Consider the following 22,557-nt stretch of genomic DNA (forward strand, 5'->3'; position numbering starts at 1 on the left):
TATATATAAACCCCCGAACCCCTCGATTAGATTCCAGCCTGTAACTCACTCCCGGGTATCTGTTATTCTATATATAAACACCTGCCCCGAACCCCTCGATTAGATTCCAGCCTGTAACTCACTCCCGGGTATCTGTTATTCTAAATATCAACCCCCCCGAACCCCTCGATTAGATTCCAGCCTGTAATTCACTCCCGGGTATCTGTTATTCTAAATATAAACCCCCCTGAACCCCTCGATTAGATTCCAGCCTGTAACTCACTCCCGGGTATCTGTTATTCTATATATAAACCCCCCGAACCCCTCGATTAGATTCCAGCCTGTAACTCACTCCCGGGTATCTGTTATTCTAAATATAAACACCCCCTGAACCCCTCGATTAGATTCCAGCCTGTAACTCACTCCCGGGTTTCCGTTATTCTAAATACAAACCCCCTGAACCCCTCGATTAGATTCCAGCCTGTAACTCACTCCCGGGTATCTGTTATTCTATATATAAACTCCCCCGAACCACTCGATTAGATTCCAGCCTGTAACTCACTCCCGGGTATCTGTTATTCTATATATAAACTCCCCCGAACCACTCGATTAGATACCAGTCTGTAACTCACTCCCGGGTATCTGTTATTCTATATATAAACTCCCCCGAACCCCTCGTTTAGATTCCAGCCTGTAACTCGCTCCCGGGTATCCGTTATTCTATATATAAACCCCCCGAACCCCCCGATTGGATTCCAGCCTGTAACTCACTCCCGGGTATCTGTTATTCTATATATAAACCCCCCGAACCCCTCGAATAGATTCCAGCCTGTAACTCACTCCCGGGTATCTGTTATTCTGTATATAAACCCCCCCGAACCCCTCGAATAGATTCCAGCCTGTAACTCACTCCCGGGTATCTGTTATTCTATATATAAACACCTCCCCCGAACCCCTCGATTAGATTCCAGCCTGTAACTCACTCCCAGGTATCCGTTATTCTGTATATAAACCCCCCGAACCCCCCGATTAGATTCCAGCCTGTAACTCACTCCCGGGTATCTGTTATTCTATATGTAAACCCCCCCGAACCCCTCGAATAGATTCCAGCCTGTAACTCACTCCCGGGTATCTGTTATTCTATATATAAACCCCCCGAACCCCTCGATTAGATTCCAGCCTGTAACTCACTCCCGGGTGTCTGTTATTCTATATATAAACCCCCCGAACCCCTCGATTAGATTCCAGCCTGTAACTCACTCCCGAGTATCTGTTATTCTATATATAAACCCCCCGAACCCCCCGATTAGATTCCAGCCTGTAACTCACTCCCGGGTATCTGTTATTCTATATATAAACCCCCCCCGAACCCCTCGATTAGATTCCAGCCTGTAACTCACACCCGGGTATCCGTTATTCTATATATAACCCCCCCGAATCCCTCGATTAGACTCCAGCCTGTAACTCACTCCCGGGTATCTGTTATTCTATATATAAACCCCCCGCACTCCTCGATTAGATTCCAGCCTGTAACTCACTCCCGGGTATCTGTTGTTCTATATATAAACCCCCCGAACCCCTCGATTAGATTCCAGCCTGTAACTCACTCCCGGGTATCTGTTATTCTATATATAAACCCCCCGCACTCCTCGATTAGATTCCAGCCTGTAACTCACTCCCGGGTATCTGTTATTCTATATATAAACCCCCCGAACCCCTTGATTAGATTCCAGCCTGTAACTCACTCCCGGGTATCCGTTATTCTATATATAAACCCCCCGAACCACCCGATTAGATTCCAGCCTGTAACTCGCTCCCGGGTATCTGTTATTCTATATATAAACCCCGAACCCCTCGATTAGATTCCAGCCTGTAACTCACTCCCGGGTATCTGTTATTCTATATATAAACCCCCGAACCCCTCGATTAGATTCCAGCCTGTAACTCACTCCCGGGTATCTGTTATTCTAAATATAAACCCCCCCGAACCCCTCGATTAGATTCCAGCCTGTAATTCACTCCCGGGTATCTGTTATTCTAAATATAAACCCCCCTGAACCCCTCGATTAGATTCCAGCCTGTAACTCACTCCCGGGTATCTGTTATTCTATATATAAACCCCCCGAACCCCTCGATTAGATTCCAGCCTGTAACTCACACCCGGGTATCCGTTATTCTATATATAACCCCCCCGAATCCCTCGATTAGACTCCAGCCTGTAACTCACTCCCGGGTATCTGTTATTCTATATATAAACCCCCCGCACTCCTCGATTAGATTCCAGCCTGTAACTCACTCCCGGGTATCTGTTGTTCTATATATAAACCCCCCGAACCCCTCGATTAGATTCCAGCCTGTAACTCACTCCCGGGTATCTGTTATTCTATATATAAACCCCCCGCACTCCTCGATTAGATTCCAGCCTGTAACTCACTCCCGGGTATCTGTTATTCTATATATAAACCCCCCGAACCCCTTGATTAGATTCCAGCCTGTAACTCACTCCCGGGTATCCGTTATTCTATATATAAACCCCCCGAACCACCCGATTAGATTCCAGCCTGTAACTCGCTCCCGGGTATCTGTTATTCTATATATAAACCCCCGAACCCCTCGATTAGATTCCAGCCTGTAACTCACTCCCGGGTATCTGTTATTCTATATATAAACCCCCGAACCCCTCGATTAGATTCCAGCCTGTAACTCACTCCCGGGTATCTGTTATTCTAAATATAAACCCCCCCGAACCCCTCGATTAGATTCCAGCCTGTAATTCACTCCCGGGTATCTGTTATTCTAAATATAAACCCCCCTGAACCCCTCGATTAGATTCCAGCCTGTAACTCACTCCCGGGTATCTGTTATTCTATATATAAACCCCCCGAACCCCTCGATTAGATTCCAGCCTGTAACTCACTCCCGGGTATCTGTTATTCTAAATATAAACCCCCCCTGAACCCCTCGATTAGATTCCAGCCTGTAACTCACTCCCGGGTTTCCGTTATTCTAAATACAAACCCCCTGAACCCCTCGATTAGATTCCAGCCTGTAACTCACTCCCGGGTATCTGTTATTCTATATATAAACTCCCCCGAACCACTCGATTAGATACCAGTCTGTAACTCACTCCCGGGTATCTGTTATTCTATATATAATCACCTCCCCCGAACCCCTCGATTAGATTCCAGCCTGTAACTCACTCCCGAGTATCTGTTATTCTATATATAAACCCCCCGGACCCCTCGATTAGATTCCAGCCTGTAACTCACTCCCGGGTATCTGTTATTCTATATATAAACCCCCCGAACCCCCCGATTAGATTCCAGCCTGTAACTCACTCCCGGGTATCTGTTATTCTATATATAAACCCCCCGAACCCCTCGAATAGATTCCAGCCTGTAACTCACTCCCGGGTATCTGTTATTCTATATATAAACCCCCCCGAACCCCACGAATAGATTCCAGCCTGTAACTCACTCCCGGGTATCTGTTATTCTATATATAAACCCCCCCGAACCCCTCGAATAGATTCCAGCCTGTAACTCACTCCCGGGTATCTGTTATTCTATATATAAACACCTCCCCCGAACCCCTCGATTAGATTCCAGCCTTTAACTCACTCCCAGGTATCCGTTATTGTATATATAAACCCCCCGAACCCCCCGATTAGATTCCAGCCTGTAACTCACTCCCGGGTATCTGTTATTCTATATATAAACCCCCCCAAACCCTCGATTAGATTCCAGCCTGTAACTCACTCCCGGGTATCTGTTATTCTATATATAAACCACCCGAATCCCTCGATTAGACTCCAGCCTGTAACTCACTCCCGGGTATCCGTTATTCTATATATAAACCCCCCGAACCCCTCGATTAGATTCCAGCCTGTAACTCACTCCCGAGTATCTGTTATTCTATATATAAACCCCCCGAACCACTCGATTAGATTCCAGCCTGTAACTCACTCCCGGGTATCTGTTATTCTAAATATAAACCCCCCCGAACCCCTCGATTAGATTCCAGCCTGTAACTCACTCCCGAGTATCTGTTATTCTATATATAAACCCCCCGAACCACTCGATTAAATTCCAGCTTGTAACTCACTCCCGGGTATCTGTTATTCTAAATATAAACCCCCTGAACCCCTCAATTAGATTCCAGCCTGTAACTCACTCCCGGGTATCCGTTATTCTATATATATAAACCCCCTGAACCCCTCAATTAGATTCCAGCCTGTAACTCACTCCCGGGTATCTGTTATTCTATATATAAACCCCCCGAACCCCTCGATTAGATTCCAGTCTGTAACTCACTCCCGGGTATCTGTTATTCTATATATAAACACCTCCCCCGAACCCCTCGATTAGATTCCAGCCTGTAACTCACTCCCGGGTATCTGTTATTCTATATATAAACCCCCCGAACCCCTAGATTAGATTCCAGCCTGTAACTCACTCCCGGGTATCTGTTATTCTATATATAAACCCCCCGAACCCCCCCGATTAGATTCCAGCCTTTAACTCACTCCCGGGTATCTGTTATTCTATATATAAACCCCAGAACCCCTCGATTAGATTCCAGCCTGTAACTCACTCCCGGGTATCTGTTATTCTAAATATAAACCCCCCTGAACCCCTCGATTAGATTCCAGCCTGCAACTCACTCCCGGGTATCTGTTATTCTATATATAAACACCCCGAACCCCTCGATTAGATTCCAGCCTGTAACTCACTCCCAGGTATCTGTAATTCTAAATATAAACCCCCCCTGAACCCCTCGATTAGATTCCAGCCTGTAACTCACTCCCGGGTATCTGTTATTCTATATATAAACTCCCCCGAACCACTCGATTAGATTCCAGCCTGTAACTCGCTCCCGGGTATCCGTTATTCTATATATAAACCCCCCGAACCCCCCGATTAGATTCCAGCCTGTAACTTACTCCCGGGTATCTGTTATTCTATATATAAACCCCCCGAACCCCTCGAATAGATTCCAGCCTGTAACTCACTCCCGGGTATCTGTTATTCTATATATAAACCCCCCCGAACCCCTCGAATAGATTCCAGCCTGTAACTCACTCCCGGGTATCTGTTATTCTATATATAAACACCTCCCCCGAACCCCTCGATTAGATTCCAGCCTGTAACTCACTCCCAGGTATCCGTTATTCTATATATAAGCCCCCCGAACCCCCCGATTAGATTCCAGCCTGTAACTCACTCCCGGGTATCTGTTATTCTATATATAAACCCCCCCGAACCCCTCGAATAGATTCCAGCCTGTAACTCACTCCAGGGTATCTGTTATTCTACATATAAACCCCCCGAATCCCTCGATTAGACTCCAGCCTGTAACTCACTCCCGGGTATCCGTTATTCTATATATAAACCCCCCGAACCCCTCGATTAGATTCCAGCCTGTAACTCACTCCCGAGTATCTGTTATTCTATATATAAACCCCCCGAACCACTCGATTAGATTCCAGCCTGTAACTCACTCCCGGGTATCTGTTATTCTAAATATAAACCCCCCCGAACTCCTCGATTAGATTCCAGCCTGTAACTCACTCCCGAGTATCTGTTATTCTATATATAAACCCCCGAAGCACTCGATTAGATTCCAGCTTGTAACTCACTCCCGGGTATCTGTTATTCTAAATATAAACCCCCTGAACCCCTCAATTAGATTCCAGCCTGTAACTCACTCCCGGGTATCCGTTATTCTATATATATAAACCCCCTGAACCCCTCAATTAGATTCCAGCCTGTAACTCACTCCCGGGTATCTGTTATTCTATATATAAACCCCCCGAACCCCTTGATTAGATTCCAGCCTGTAACTCACTCCCGGGTATCCGTTATTCTATATATAAACCCCCCGAACCACCCGATTAGATTCCAGCCTGTAACTCGCTCCCGGGTATCTGTTATTCTATATATAAACCCCGAACCCCTCGATTAGATTCCAGCCTGTAACTCACTCCCGGGTATCTGTTATTCTATATATAAACCCCCGAACCCCTCGATTAGATTCCAGCCTGTAACTCACTCCCGGGTATCTGTTATTCTAAATATAAACCCCCCCGAACCCCTCGATTAGATTCCAGCCTGTAATTCACTCCCGGGTATCTGTTATTCTAAATATAAACCCCCCTGAACCCCTCGATTAGATTCCAGCCTGTAACTCACTCCCGGGTATCTGTTATTCTATATATAAACCCCCCGAACCCCTCGATTAGATTCCAGCCTGTAACTCACACCCGGGTATCCGTTATTCTATATATAACCCCCCCGAATCCCTCGATTAGACTCCAGCCTGTAACTCACTCCCGGGTATCTGTTATTCTATATATAAACCCCCCGCACTCCTCGATTAGATTCCAGCCTGTAACTCACTCCCGGGTATCTGTTGTTCTATATATAAACCCCCGGAACCCCTCGATTAGATTCCAGCCTGTAACTCACTCCCGGGTATCTGTTATTCTATATATAAACCCCCCGCACTCCTCGATTAGATTCCAGCCTGTAACTCACTCCCGGGTATCTGTTATTCTATATATAAACCCCCCGAACCCCTTGATTAGATTCCAGCCTGTAACTCACTCCCGGGTATCCGTTATTCTATATATAAACCCCCCGAACCACCCGATTAGATTCCAGCCTGTAACTCGCTCCCGGGTATCTGTTATTCTATATATAAACCCCCGAACCCCTCGATTAGATTCCAGCCTGTAACTCACTCCCGGGTATCTGTTATTCTATATATAAACCCCCGAACCCCTCGATTAGATTCCAGCCTGTAACTCACTCCCGGGTATCTGTTATTCTAAATATAAACCCCCCCGAACCCCTCGATTAGATTCCAGCCTGTAATTCACTCCCGGGTATCTGTTATTCTAAATATAAACCCCCCTGAACCCCTCGATTAGATTCCAGCCTGTAACTCACTCCCGGGTATCTGTTATTCTATATATAAACCCCCCGAACCCCTCGATTAGATTCCAGCCTGTAACTCACTCCCGGGTATCTGTTATTCTAAATATAAACCCCCCCTGAACCCCTCGATTAGATTCCAGCCTGTAACTCACTCCCGGGTTTCCGTTATTCTAAATACAAACCCCCTGAACCCCTCGATTAGATTCCAGCCTGTAACTCACTCCCGGGTATCTGTTATTCTATATATAAACTCCCCCGAACCACTCGATTAGATACCAGTCTGTAACTCACTCCCGGGTATCTGTTATTCTATATATAATCACCTCCCCCGAACCCCTCGATTAGATTCCAGCCTGTAACTCACTCCCGAGTATCTGTTATTCTATATATAAACCCCCCGGACCCCTCGATTAGATTCCAGCCTGTAACTCACTCCCGGGTATCTGTTATTCTATATATAAACCCCCCGAACCCCCCGATTAGATTCCAGCCTGTAACTCACTCCCGGGTATCTGTTATTCTATATATAAACCCCCCGAACCCCTCGAATAGATTCCAGCCTGTAACTCACTCCCGGGTATCTGTTATTCTATATATAAACCCCCCCGAACCCCACGAATAGATTCCAGCCTGTAACTCACTCCCGGGTATCTGTTATTCTATATATAAACCCCCCCGAACCCCTCGAATAGATTCCAGCCTGTAACTCACTCCCGGGTATCTGTTATTCTATATATAAACACCTCCCCCGAACCCCTCGATTAGATTCCAGCCTTTAACTCACTCCCAGGTATCCGTTATTGTATATATAAACCCCCCGAACCCCCCGATTAGATTCCAGCCTGTAACTCACTCCCGGGTATCTGTTATTCTATATATAAACCCCCCCAAACCCTCGATTAGATTCCAGCCTGTAACTCACTCCCGGGTATCTGTTATTCTATATATAAACCACCCGAATCCCTCGATTAGACTCCAGCCTGTAACTCACTCCCGGGTATCCGTTATTCTATATATAAACCCCCCGAACCCCTCGATTAGATTCCAGCCTGTAACTCACTCCCGAGTATCTGTTATTCTATATATAAACCCCCCGAACCACTCGATTAGATTCCAGCCTGTAACTCACTCCCGGGTATCTGTTATTCTAAATATAAACCCCCCCGAACCCCTCGATTAGATTCCAGCCTGTAACTCACTCCCGAGTATCTGTTATTCTATATATAAACCCCCCGAACCACTCGATTAAATTCCAGCTTGTAACTCACTCCCGGGTATCTGTTATTCTAAATATAAACCCCCTGAACCCCTCAATTAGATTCCAGCCTGTAACTCACTCCCGGGTATCCGTTATTCTATATATATAAACCCCCTGAACCCCTCAATTAGATTCCAGCCTGTAACTCACTCCCGGGTATCTGTTATTCTATATATAAACCCCCCGAACCCCTCGATTAGATTCCAGTCTGTAACTCACTCCCGGGTATCTGTTATTCTATATATAAACACCTCCCCCGAACCCCTCGATTAGATTCCAGCCTGTAACTCACTCCCGGGTATCTGTTATTCTATATATAAACCCCCCGAACCCCTAGATTAGATTCCAGCCTGTAACTCACTCCCGGGTATCTGTTATTCTATATATAAACCCCCCGAACCCCCCCGATTAGATTCCAGCCTTTAACTCACTCCCGGGTATCTGTTATTCTATATATAAACCCCAGAACCCCTCGATTAGATTCCAGCCTGTAACTCACTCCCGGGTATCTGTTATTCTAAATATAAACCCCCCTGAACCCCTCGATTAGATTCCAGCCTGCAACTCACTCCCGGGTATCTGTTATTCTATATATAAACACCCCGAACCCCTCGATTAGATTCCAGCCTGTAACTCACTCCCAGGTATCTGTAATTCTAAATATAAACCCCCCCTGAACCCCTCGATTAGATTCCAGCCTGTAACTCACTCCCGGGTATCTGTTATTCTATATATAAACTCCCCCGAACCACTCGATTAGATTCCAGCCTGTAACTCGCTCCCGGGTATCCGTTATTCTATATATAAACCCCCCGAACCCCCCGATTAGATTCCAGCCTGTAACTCACTCCCGGGTATCTGTTATTCTATATATAAACCCCCCGAACCCCTCGAATAGATTCCAGCCTGTAACTCACTCCCGGGTATCTGTTATTCTATATATAAACCCCCCCGAACCCCTCGAATAGATTCCAGCCTGTAACTCACTCCCGGGTATCTGTTATTCTATATATAAACACCTCCCCCGAACCCCTCGATTAGATTCCAGCCTGTAACTCACTCCCAGGTATCCGTTATTCTATATATAAGCCCCCCGAACCCCCCGATTAGATTCCAGCCTGTAACTCACTCCCGGGTATCTGTTATTCTATATATAAACCCCCCCGAACCCCTCGAATAGATTCCAGCCTGTAACTCACTCCAGGGTATCTGTTATTCTACATATAAACCCCCCGAATCCCTCGATTAGACTCCAGCCTGTAACTCACTCCCGGGTATCCGTTATTCTATATATAAACCCCCCGAACCCCTCGATTAGATTCCAGCCTGTAACTCACTCCCGAGTATCTGTTATTCTATATATAAACCCCCCGAACCACTCGATTAGATTCCAGCCTGTAACTCACTCCCGGGTATCTGTTATTCTAAATATAAACCCCCCCGAACTCCTCGATTAGATTCCAGCCTGTAACTCACTCCCGAGTATCTGTTATTCTATATATAAACCCCCGAAGCACTCGATTAGATTCCAGCTTGTAACTCACTCCCGGGTATCTGTTATTCTAAATATAAACCCCCTGAACCCCTCAATTAGATTCCAGCCTGTAACTCACTCCCGGGTATCCGTTATTCTATATATATAAACCCCCTGAACCCCTCAATTAGATTCCAGCCTGTAACTCACTCCCGGGTATCTGTTATTCTATATATAAACCCCCGAACCCCTCGATTAGATTCCAGCCTGTAACTCACTCCCGGGTATCTGTTATTCTATATATAAACACCTCCCCCGAACCCCTCGATTAGATTCCAGCCTGTAACTCACTCCCGGGTATCTGTTATTCTAAATATAAACCCCCCCGAACCCCTCGATTAGATTCCAGCCTGTAATTCACTCCCGGGTATCTGTTATTCTAAATATAAACCCCCCTGAACCCCTCGATTAGATTCCAGCCTGTAACTCACTCCCGGGTATCTGTTATTCTATATATAAACCCCCCGAACCCCTCGATTAGATTCCAGCCTGTAACTCACTCCCGGGTATCTGTTATTCTAAATATAAACCCCCCCTGAACCCCTCGATTAGATTCCAGCCTGTAACTCACTCCCGGGTTTCCGTTATTCTAAATACAAACCCCCTGAACCCCTCGATTAGATTCCAGCCTGTAACTCACTCCCGGGTATCTGTTATTCTATATATAAACTCCCCCGAACCACTCGATTAGATTCCAGCCTGTAACTCACTCCCGGGTATCTGTTATTCTATATATAAACTCCCCCGAACCACTCGATTAGATACCAGTCTGTAACTCACTCCCGGGTATCTGTTATTCTATATATAAACTCCCCCGAACCCCTCGATTAGATTCCAGCCTGTAACTCGCTCCCGGGTATCCGTTATTCTATATATAAACCCCCCGAACCCCCCGATTAGATTCCAGCCTGTAACTCACTCCCGGGTATCTGTTATTCTATATATAAACCCCCCGAACCCCTCGAATAGATTCCAGCCTGTAACTCACTCCCGGGTATCTGTTATTCTATATATAAACCCCTCCGAACCCCTCGAATAGATTCCAGCCTGTAACTCACTCCCGGGTATCTGTTATTCTATATATAAACACCTCCGAACCCCTCGATTAGATTCCAGCCTGTAACTCACTCCCAGGTATCCGTTATTCTGTATATAAACCCCCCGAACCCCCCGATTAGATTCCAGCCTGTAACTCACTCCCGGGTATCTGTTATTCTATATGTAAACCCCCCCGAACCCCTCGAATAGATTCCAGCCTGTAACTCACTCCCGGGTATCTGTTATTCTATATATAAACCCCCCGAACCCCTCGATTAGATTCCAGCCTGTAACTCACTCCCGGGTGTCTGTTATTCTATATATAAACCCCCCGAACCCCTCGATTAGATTCCAGCCTGTAACTCACTCCCGGGTATCTGTTATTCTATATATAAACCCCCCGAACCCCCCGATTAGATTCCAGCCTGTAACTCACTCCCGGGTATCTGTTATTCTATATATAAACCCCCCCCGAACCCCTCGATTAGATTCCAGCCTGTAACTCACACCCGGGTATCCGTTATTCTATATATAACCCCCCCGAATCCCTCGATTAGACTCCAGCCTGTAACTCACTCCCGGGTATCTGTTATTCTATATATAAACCCCCCCGAACCCCACGATTAGATTCCAGCCTGTAACTCACTCCCGGGTATCTGTTATTCTATATATAAACCCCCCGCACTCCTCGATTAGATTCCAGCCTGTAACTCACTCCCGGGTATCTGTTATTCTATATATAAACCCCCCGAACCCCTCGATTAGATTCCAGCCTGTAACTCACTCCCGGGTATCTGTTATTCTATATATAAACCCCCCGCACTCCTCGATTAGATTCCAGCCTGTAACTCACTCCCGGGTATCTGTTATTCTATATATAAACCCCCCGAACCCCTTGATTAGATTCCAGCCTGTAACTCACTCCCGGGTATCCGTTATTCTATATATAAACCCCCCGAACCCCCCGATTAGATTCCAGCCTGTAACTCGCTCCCGGGTATCTGTTATTCTATATATAAACCCCCGAACCCCTCGATTAGATTCCAGCCTGTAACTCACTCCCGGGTATCTGTTATTCTATATATAAACCCCCGAACCCCTCGATTAGATTCCAGCCTGTAACTCACTCCCGGGTATCTGTTATTCTAAATATAAACCCCCCCGAACCCCTCGATTAGATTCCAGCCTGTAATTCACTCCCGGGTATCTGTTATTCTAAATATAAACCCCCCTGAACCCCGCGATTAGATTCCAGCCTGTAACTCACTCCCGGGTATCTGTTATTCTATATATAAACCCCCCGAACCCCTCGATTAGATTCCAGCCTGTAACTCACTCCCGGGTATCTGTTATTCTAAATATAAACCCCCCCTGAACCCCTCGATTAGATTCCAGCCTGTAACTCACTCCCGGGTTTCCGTTATTCTAAATACAAACCCCCTGAACCCCTCGATTAGATTCCAGCCTGTAACTCACTCCCGGGTATCTGTTATTCTATATATAAACTCCCCCGAACCACTCGATTAGATACCAGTCTGTAACTCACTCCCGGGTATCTGTTATTCTATATATAATCACCTCCCCCGAACCCCTCGATTAGATTCCAGCCTGTAACTCACTCCCGAGTATCTGTTATTCTATATATAAACCCCCCGGACCCCTCGAATAGATTCCAGCCTGTAACTCACTCCCGGGTATCTGTTATTCTATATATAAACCCCCCCGAACCCCTCGAATAGATTCCAGCCTGTAACTCACTCCCGGGTATCTGTTATTCTATATATAAACCCCCCCGAACCCCTCGAATAGATTCCAGCCTGTAACTCACTCCCGGGTATCTGTTATTCTATATATAAACACCTCCCCCGAACCCCTCGATTAGATTCCAGCCTGTAACTCACTCCCAGGTATCTGTTATTCTATATATAAACCCCCCGAACCCCCCGATTAGATTCCAGCCTGTAACTCACTCCCGGGTATCTGTTATTCTATATATAAACCCCCCCAAACCCTCGATTAGATTCCAGCCTGTAACTCACTCCCGGGTATCTGTTATTCTATATATAAACCCCCCGAATCCCTCGATTAGACTCCAGCCTGTAACTCACTCCCGGGTATCCGTTATTCTATATATAAACCCCCCGAACCCCTCGATTAGATTCCAGCCTGTAACTCACTCCCGAGTATCTGTTATTCTATATATAAACCCCCCGAACCACTCGATTAGATTCCAGCCTGTAACTCACTCCCGGGTATCTGTTATTCTAAATATAAACCCCCCCGAACCCCTCGATTAGATTCCAGCCTGTAACTCACTCCCGAGTATCTGTTATTCTATATATAAACCCCCCGAACCACTCGATTAAATTCCAGCTTGTAACTCACTCCCGGGTATCTGTTATTCTAAATATAAACCCCCTGAACCCCTCAATTAGATTCCAGCCTGTAACTCACTCCCGGGTATCCGTTATTCTATATATATAAACCCCCTGAACCCCTCAATTAGATTCCAGCCTGTAACTCACTCCCGGGTATCTGTTATTCTATATATAAACCCCCCGAACCCCTCGATTAGATTCCAGTCTGTAACTCACTCCCGGGTATCTGTTATTCTATATATAAACACCTCCCCCGAACCCCTCGATTAGATTCCAGCCTGTAACTCACTCCCGGGTATCTGTTATTCTATATATAAACCCCCCGAACCCCTAGATTAGATTCCAGCCTGTAACTCACTCCCGGGTATCTGTTATTCTATATATAAACCCCCCGAACCACTCGATTAGATTCCAGCTTGTAACTCACTCCCGGGTATCTGTTTTTCTAAATATAAACCCCCTGAACCCCTCAATTAGATTCCAGCCTGTAACTCACTCCCGGGTATCCGTTATTCTATATATATAAACCCCCTGAACCCCTCAATTAGATTCCAGCCTGTAACTCACTCCCGGGTATCTGTTATTCTATATATAAACCCCCCGAACCCCTCGATTAGATTCCAGTCTGTAACTCACTCCCGGGTATCTGTTATTCTATATATAAACACCTCCCCCGAACCCCTCGATTAGATTCCAGCCTGTAACTCACTCCCGGGTATCTGTTATTCTATATATAAACCCCCCGAACCCCTAGATTAGATTCCAGCCTGTAACTCACTTCCGGGTATCTGTTATTCTATATATAAACCCCCCGAACCACTCGATTAGATTCCAGCTTGTAACTCACTCCCGGGTATCTGTTATTCTAAATATAAACCCCCTGAACCCCTCAATTAGATTCCAGCCTGTAACTCACTCCCGGGTATCCGTTATTCTATATATATAAACCCCCTGAACCCCTCAATTAGATTCCAGCCTGTAACTCACTCCCGGGTATCTGTTATTCTATATATAAACCCCCCGAACCCCTCGAATAGATTCCAGCATGTAACTCACTCTCGGGTATCTGTTATTCTATATATAAACCCCCCGAACCCCTCGATTAGATTCCAGCCTGTAACTCACTCCCGGGTTTCCGTTATTCTAAATATAAACCCCCTGAACCTCTCGATTAGATTCTAGCCTGTAACTCACTCCCGGGTATCTGTTATTCTATATACAAATCCCCCCGAACCACTCGTTTAGATTCCAGCCTGTAACTCACTCCCGGGTATCTGTTATTCTATATATAAACCCCCCGAACCCCTCGATTAGATTCCAGCCTGTAACTCACTCCCGGGTTTCCGTTATTCTAAATATAAACCCCCTGAACCCCTCGATTAGATTCTAGCCTGTAACTCACTCCCGCGTATCTGTTATTCTATATACAAATCCCCCCGAACCACTCGTTTAGATTCCAGCCTGTAACTCACTCCCGGGTATCTGTTATTCTATATATAAACCTCCCCGAACCCCCCGATTAGATTCTAGCCTGGAACTCACTCCCGGGTATCTGTTATTCTATATATAAACCTCCCCGAACCCCCCGATTAGATTCCAGCCTGTAACTCACTCCCGGGTATCTGTTATTCTATATATAAACCCCCCCGAACCCCTCGATTAGATTCCAGCCTGTAACTCACTCCCGGGTATCTGTTATTCTATATATAAACCCCCCCGAACCCCCCGATTAGATTCCAGCCTGTAACTCACTCCCGGGTATCTGTTATTCTATATATAAACCTCCCCGAACCCCCCGATTAGATTCCAGCCTGTAACTCACTCCCGGGTATCTGTTATTCTATATATAAACCCCCCCGAACCCCTCGATTAGATTCCAGCCTGTAACTCACTCCCGGGTATCTGTTATTCTATATATAAACCCCCCGATCCCCTCGATTAGATTCCTGCCTGTAACTCACTCCCGGGTATCTGTTATTCTATATATAAACCCCCCCGAACCCCCCGATTAGATTCCAGCCTGTAACTCACTCCCGGGTATCTGTTATTCTATATATAAACCCCCCGATCCCCTCGATTAGATTCCAGCCTGTAACTCACTCCCGGGTATCTGTTATTCTATATATAAACCCCCCGAACCCCTCGATTAGATTCTAGCCTGTAACTCACTCCCGGGTATCTGTTATTCTATATATAAACCCCCCGAACCCCTCGATTAGATTCCAGCCTGTAACTCACTCCCGAGTATCTGTTATTCTATATATAAACCCCCAAACCCCTCGATTAGATTCCAGTCTGTAACTCACTCCCGGGTATCTGTTATTCTATATATAAACCCCCCGAACCCCTCGATTAGATTCCAGTCTGTAACTCACTCCCGGGTATCTGTTATTCTATATATAAACCCCCCGAACCCCTCGATTAGATTCCAGCCTGTAACTCACTCCCGGGCATCTGTTATTCTATATATAAACCCCCCCGAACCCCCCGATTAGATTCTAGCCTGTAACTCACTCCTGGGTATCCGTTATTATATATATAAACCCCCCGAACCCCTCGATTAGATTCCAGCCTGTAACTCACTCCCGGGTATCTGTTATTCTATATATAAACCCCCCCGAACCCCCCGATTAGATTCCAGCCTGTAACTCACTCCCGGGTATCTGTTATTCTATATATAAACCCCCCGAACCCCTCGATTAGATTCCAGCCTGTAACTCACTCCCGGGTATCTGTTATTCTATATATAAACCCCCCCGAACCCCTCGATTAGATTCCAGCCTGTAACTCACTCCCGGGTATCTGTTATTCTATATATAAACCCCCCCGAACCCCTCGATTAGATTCCAGCCTGTAACTCACTCCTAGGTATCTGTTATTCTATATATAAACCCCCCGAACCCCTCGATTAGATTCCAGCCTGTAACTCACTCCCGGGTATCTGTTATTCTATATATAAACCCCCCCGAACCCCTCGATTAGATTCCAGCCTGTAACTCACTCCCGGGTATCCGTTATTCTATATATAAACCCCCCGAACCCCTCGATACCCCAGGTATGTCACTCTTCCCACCCCTGCCTGTAACGTTCTCCCAGGAATCTCACTATTCCTTCCTCGCTCTCTGGAAGCCCTGACTGGGCGAAGCGGGACGCAGACGTACTTGGAGAAGGTGCGTGAGACTTTCTCGGAGTGGCAGTAGACGGTGTGGAAGAGCCAGGAGAAGCAGAGGCACAGGACGGCTCCCAGGAAGAACATGCCGAACACGACCTTCTCCTGCACTGGGGCCACGAAGTAAATGTTGGGCCGGAACATGTAGACAACACCGAGGATCAGGAAGAACAGGAAACCTGGCAGAAGAGTGCATAAGAACATAAGAATTAGGAGCAGGAGTCGGCCTTTCGGCCCCTCAAGCCTGTTCCGCCATTCAATGAGATCATGGCTGATCTTCAACCTCAACCCATGTCCCTCGATTCCCCTAGAGTCCAAAAATCTCTCGATCTCAGCCTTGAATATACCCAACGACTGAGCCTCCACAGCCCTCTGGGGTAGAGAATTCCAAAGATTCACCACCCTCTGAGTGAAGAAATTCCTCCTCATCTCGGTCAATGGCCGACCCCTTTGCCTGAGACTGTGACCCCTGGTTCTAGACTTGTTTGACCCCTTGTGACCCCCACCTCATTGTTCTTTGATGTAATGTTTTCCTGACTGACCTGTTTGGACACCATTCACACCTTTGATTGCTGTGATTATCTCTCTGCCGAGGTGTGATAAATGGCAGTTAGAAAGATTACCTGTAAACATCTGACATTATTCTCTGACTATATAAGCTGTGTCTTTATGCATTTCTCCACTTCACCTGACGAAGGAGCAGCGCTCCGAAAGCTTGTGATTTCAAATAAAGCTGTTGGACTATAACCTGGTGTTGTGTGATTTCTTACATTTATCCACCCCAGTCCAACTCCGGCATCTCCACACCTAGACTCTCCAGCCAGGGGGGAAACAGCCGCTCAGCATCTACCCTGTCAATCCCCCTCAGAATCTTGTATGTTTCAATGAGATCACTTCTTTCTTCTAAACTCTAGGGAATATAGGCCTAGTCTACTCAATCTCGCCTCATAGGACAATCCCCCCATCCCAGGAATCAATCTAGTGAACCTTCGTTGCACTCCCTCTGTGGCAAGTATATCCTTGCCTCAACCAACACCGACTAAACAGATTATCTGGTCACTTATCTCATTGCTGTTCGTGGGAGCTTGCTGTGCGCAAATTGGCTGCCACCTTTCCTACATTACAACAGTGACCACACTTCAAAGGTTCTCCCGCAGAGCCGTTCGAATGTAAAAACCAAAGGATTAGGAGCAGGAGTCGGCCATTCGGCCCCTCGAGCCTGCTCCTCCATTCAATAAGATCAGGGCTGATCTTCCACCTCATCTCCACTTTCCCGCCCGATCCCTCGATTCCCCGAGAGTCCAGAAATCTCTCGATCTCAGCCTTGAATAGACTCAACGACTGAGCCTCCACAGCCCTCTGGGGCAGAGAATTCCAAAGATTCACTGCCCTCTGAGTGAAGAAATTCCTCCTCATCTCAGTCCTCAATGGCCGACCCCTTATCCTGAGACTGTGACCCCTGGTTCTAGACTCTCCAGCCAGGGGGGAAACAGCCTCTCAGCATCTACCCTGTCAATCCCCCCCTCAGAATCTTACATGTTTCTTTGTTGAAGGCAAAGTCAGCACAGAATGGGCACTGCCATCAGGGGCGGTGAGCTCCGAGAGGCTGCAGGGTATTCACATGTTTTGATATTTTACGCGGCACCACGCATCACCCAGATTCTGCGGCTACCTATTAGGTGTGTCCAGATGTTGCCGGTCTCGGTGTGCAGCCTGAAGATGCTACGGAAGCACGCCCGGAAGGAGGGCATGGGGGGCCGGTGTCCGTGCAGGAGGAAGTCGTTGTCCTTCAGCCAGTCCGGGAGCACGTCGTGGGGAATGACTCGCCACCTCCCCTCCCAAACCTGCGGAGAGAGAGAGAGAGCACCAGGGGAGGGGGTAAATCAATCTATCACACGCTTGCGATTGGACACACGGGGCCTGGGGCGGGCGGGGCGCCCAGCTCTCCGGTGCCCCTCAGTGATGCTGAGTAGAGCTGTGCCCTCGGGTGCCCATGGGCTGATATCACTGTATTATCATGGGGCGGAGGTGGCCCATTCGGAGAGGAGGGTGGAACAGGAGGAGAGATCGAGGGAGACAAGATGCGCGTCAGTCAATGCCCCGCTCCCTGCTCCTCAGAGGAAGCAGTCAGCCCTTTAGCCGGGTGTGGGGTAACTGACCTCAAAGACAAAGGCCAGCAGGCCCAGAGGTAGGCACCACAGCTCCGCCGCTGGTGGGAGGGCTGACTGACGGGCAGTACCGCCTTCCCCCATTAACGCAACAGGAGCAGGCCTCGAGTCAGAGGGAACTACAGGAGATTGCAAACTGGCCGAGGCTGTCCCTCAGATCAACAGGCTCCGTCACCGGCCTGTGTCCAGTTACCCAATTGCACCCGGTGTGGGACTCAGCACCCCACACACAGAACAGGAGAGTACAAAAGCCAGGAAGTTATGCTAAACCTTTATAAAACACTGGTTAGGCCTTGGCTGGAGTATTGTGTCCAATTCTGGGCACCGCACTTTAGGAAGGATGTCAAGGCCTTGGAGAGGGTGCACAGGAGATTTACTAGAATGGTACCAGGGATGGGGGACTTCAGTGATGTGGAGAGACTGGAGAAGCTGGGGTTGTTCTCCTTAGAGCAGAGAAGGTTAAGGGGAGATTGACCAGAATGGTACCAGGGATGAGGGACTTCAGTGATGTGGATAGACTGGAGGAGCTGGGGTTGTTCTCCTTAGAGCAGAGAAGGTTAAGGGGAGATTGACCAGAATGGTACCAGGGATGAGGGACTTCAGTGATGTGGAGAGACTGGAGAAGCTGGGATTGTTCTCCTTAGAGCAGAGAAGGTTAAGGGGAGATTGACCAGAATGGTACCAGGGATGAGGGACTTCAGTGATGTGGAGAGACTGGAGAAGCTGGGGTTGTTCTCCTTAGAGCAGAGAAGGTTAAGGGGAGATTGACCAGAATGGTACCAGGGATGAGGGACTTCAGTGATGTGGAGAGACTGGAGAAGCTGGGGTTGTTCTCCTTGGAGCAGAGAAGGTTAAGGGGAGATTGACCAGAATGGTACCAGGGATGAGGGACTTCAGTGATGTGGAGAGACTGGAGAAGCTGGGGTTGTTCTCCTTAGAGCAGAGAAGGTTAAGGGGAGATTGACCAGAATGGTACCAGGGATGAGGGACTTCAGTGATGTGGAGAGACTGGAGAAGCTGGGATTGTTCTCCTTAGAGCAGAGAAGGTTGAGAGGAGATTGACCAGAATGGTACCAGGGATGAGGGACTTCAGTTATGTGGAGAGACTGGAGAAGCTGGAATTGTTCTCCTTAGAGCAGAGAAGGTTAAGAGGAGATTGACCAGAATGGTTCCAGGGATGGGGGACTTCAGTGATGTGGAGAGACTGGAGAAGCTGGGATTGTTCTCCTTAGAGCAGAGAAGGTTAAGGGGAGATTGACCAGAATGGTTCCAGGGATGAGGGACTTCAGTGATGTGGAGAGACTGGAGAAGCTGGGGTTGTTCTCCTTAGAGCAGAGAAGGTTAAGGGGAGATTGACCAGAATGGTTCCAGGGATGAGGGACTTCAGTGACGTGGAGAAGCTGGGGTTGTTCTCGTTAGAGCAGAGAAGGTTAAGGGGAGATTGACCAGAATGGTACCAGGGATGAGGGACTTCAGTGATGTGGAGAGACTGGAGAAGCTGGGATTGTTCTCCTTAGAGCAGAGAAGGTTAAGGGGAGATTGACCAGAATGGTACCAGGGATGAGGGACTTCAGTGATGTGGAGAGACTGGAGAAGCTGGGATTGTTCTCCTTGGAGCAGAGAAGGTTAAGGGGAGATTGACCAGAATGGTACCGGGGATGAGGGACTTCAGTGATGTGGAGAGACTGGAGAAGCTGGGGTTGTTCTCCTTAGAGCAGAGAAGGTTAAGGGGAGATTGACCAGAATGGTTCCAGGGATGAGGGAGTTCAGTGATGTGGAGAGACTGGAGAAGCTGGGGTTGTTCTCCTTGGAGCAGAGAAGGTTAAGGGGAGATTGACCAGAATGGTACCAGGGATGAGGGACTTCAGTGACATGGAGAGATTGGAGAAGCTGGGGTTGTTCTCCTTCGAGCAGAGAAGGTTAAGAGGAGATTTAATTGAGGTGTTCAAAATCATGAAGGGTTTTGATGGAGTAAATAAGGAGAAACTGTTTCCAGTGGCAGGAGGGTCGGTAACCAGAGGACACAGATTGAAGATAATCAGTAAAAGAACCAGAGGGGAGATGAGGAGAATGTTTTTTACACAGCGAGTTGTTGTGATCTGGAATGCGCTGCCTGAAAGGGCGGTGGGAGCAGATTCAAGAGTAACTTTCAAAAGGGAATTGGAGAAATACTTGAAGGGGAAAATGTGCCGGGCTGCGGGGAAAGAGCAGGGAGGAGTGGGACTAATTGGAGAGCTCGTTCAAAGAGCCGGCACAGGCTCGACAGGCCGAATGGCCTCCTGCTGTGCTGTGTCATTCTATGTGGAGGTGGGGCGCTACCCTCGGATACCGTGCCCACTGCGATAGAGAGGGGAGATAAACAAGAGAGGGCCAACATTCCTGCTCCTGATCTCTGTCCGCTGACTCCCGCTTGTGGGCACCGGGCGAGGACAGGGCTGCGGTGCCCCAGGAAGGAATATCCCACTGTCCGGGAGGAGCAGCGCCTGTTGAATCCTAGCCCATCTCCAGGAGAGGAGCGGCAAATTGGTGAAAAGGAAAGGTTTGGGAGCGCTGCTGGGGTTAGATGGCAGCCTGAATGGCCCGTTAGTCACCCGCCCTTCGAACACACGACACCGCACTCGCTCTGTACCTTGTGGAAACCCGTCAACAGCACCGCACTGGCTTTCTTCCGGAGTCTGATGGCAGACCTCCGTCCCTCACTCTCAGCGAGCTCTCCATTTCCCTCGTTACTCTCTGTGTTACACTGCCCTGGGCGATGGCCACTCGAGCATTGCTCTGCCGCACAAAGTCACATCATCAAAACCCTGGCCTGAGCCCCGCTAAAAACTGTCGCAACAATCCGCAGTCACTGCATCTGTCGGCATGTCAGTCGCTGGCTGCCCTGTGTGGACACACCACACTCCTCTTGCCGGTGTACATCTCTCTGTGTCCCTCACTGTGTACACGCTCACATGTCCCTCACTGTGTACACACTCACACGTCCCTCACTGTGTACATCTCTCCGTGTCCCTCACTGTGTACACGCTCACACGTCCCTCACCGTGTACACGCTCACACGTCCCTCACTGTGTACATCTCTCCGTGTCCCTCACTGTGTACACACTCACACGTCCCTCACTGTGTACATCTCTCCGTGTCCCTCACTGTGTACACGCTCACACGTCCCTCACCGTGTACATCTCTCTGTGTCCCTCACTGTGTACATCTCTCCGTGTCCCTCACTGTGTACACACTCACACGTCCCTCACTGTGTACATCTCTCCGTGTCCCTCACTGTGTACACACTCACACGTCCCTCACTGTGTACATCTCTCCGTGTCCCTCACTGTGTACATCTCTCTGTGTCCCTCACTGTGCACACGCTCACATGTCCCTCACTGTGTACATCTCTCCGTGTCCCTCACTGTGTACATCTCTCCGTGTCCCTCACTGTGTACATCTCTCCGTGTCCCTCACTGTGTACACGCTCACACGTCCCTCACCGTGTACATCTCTCCGTGTCCCTCACTGTGTACATCTCTCCGTGTCCCTCACTGTGTACACACTCACACGTCCCTCACTGTGTACATCTCTCCGTGTCCCTCACTGTGTACATCTCTCTGTGTCCCTCACTGTGTACACGCTCACATGTCCCTCACTGTGTACACACTCACACGTCCCTCACTGTGTACATCTCTCCGTGTCCCTCACTGTGTACATCTCTCCGTGTCCCTCACTGTGTACACGCTCACACGTCCCTCACCGTGTACATCTCTCTGTGTCCCTCACTGTGTACATCTCTCCGTGTCCCTCACTGTGTACACACTCACACGTCCCTCACTGTGTACATCTCTCCGTGTCCCTCACTGTGTACATCTCTCCGTGTCCCTCACTGTGTACACGCTCACACGTCCCTCACCGTGTACATCTCTCCGTGTCCCTCACTGTGTACATCTCTCCGTGTCCCTCACTGTGTACACACTCACACGTCCCTCACCGTGTACATCTCTCTGTGTCCCTCACTGTGTACACGCTCACATGTCCCTCACTGTGTACACACTCACACGTCCCTCACTGTGTACATCTCTCCGTGTCCCTCAGTGTACATCTCTCCGT

General features: G+C 48.1%; 1 protein-coding gene across 2 annotated transcripts in view; it reads right to left on the minus strand.

Moving 5' to 3' along the window:
- The window catches only part of LOC147086640 (adiponectin receptor protein 1-like), a 66,842-nt gene that overhangs the window by 18,937 nt on the left and 25,348 nt on the right, over positions 1–22,557 (minus strand). For both annotated transcript variants that reach the window (XM_085978779.1, XM_085978780.1), the window contains exons 4-5: positions 17,967–18,138; positions 16,287–16,473 (exon numbers count right to left, since the gene is read on the minus strand). In XM_085978779.1, coding sequence (XP_085834905.1) covers positions 16,287–16,473; positions 17,967–18,138 — 359 coding nt within the window. The remainder of the gene's footprint in view (positions 1–16,286; positions 16,474–17,966; positions 18,139–22,557) is intronic.

This window comes from Somniosus microcephalus, unplaced genomic scaffold, assembly GCF_052327205.1.
Source record: "Somniosus microcephalus isolate GS21.2 unplaced genomic scaffold, FLI_Smic_1.0 unresolved_chr7, whole genome shotgun sequence".
NCBI lineage: Eukaryota > Metazoa > Chordata > Chondrichthyes > Squaliformes > Somniosidae > Somniosus > Somniosus microcephalus.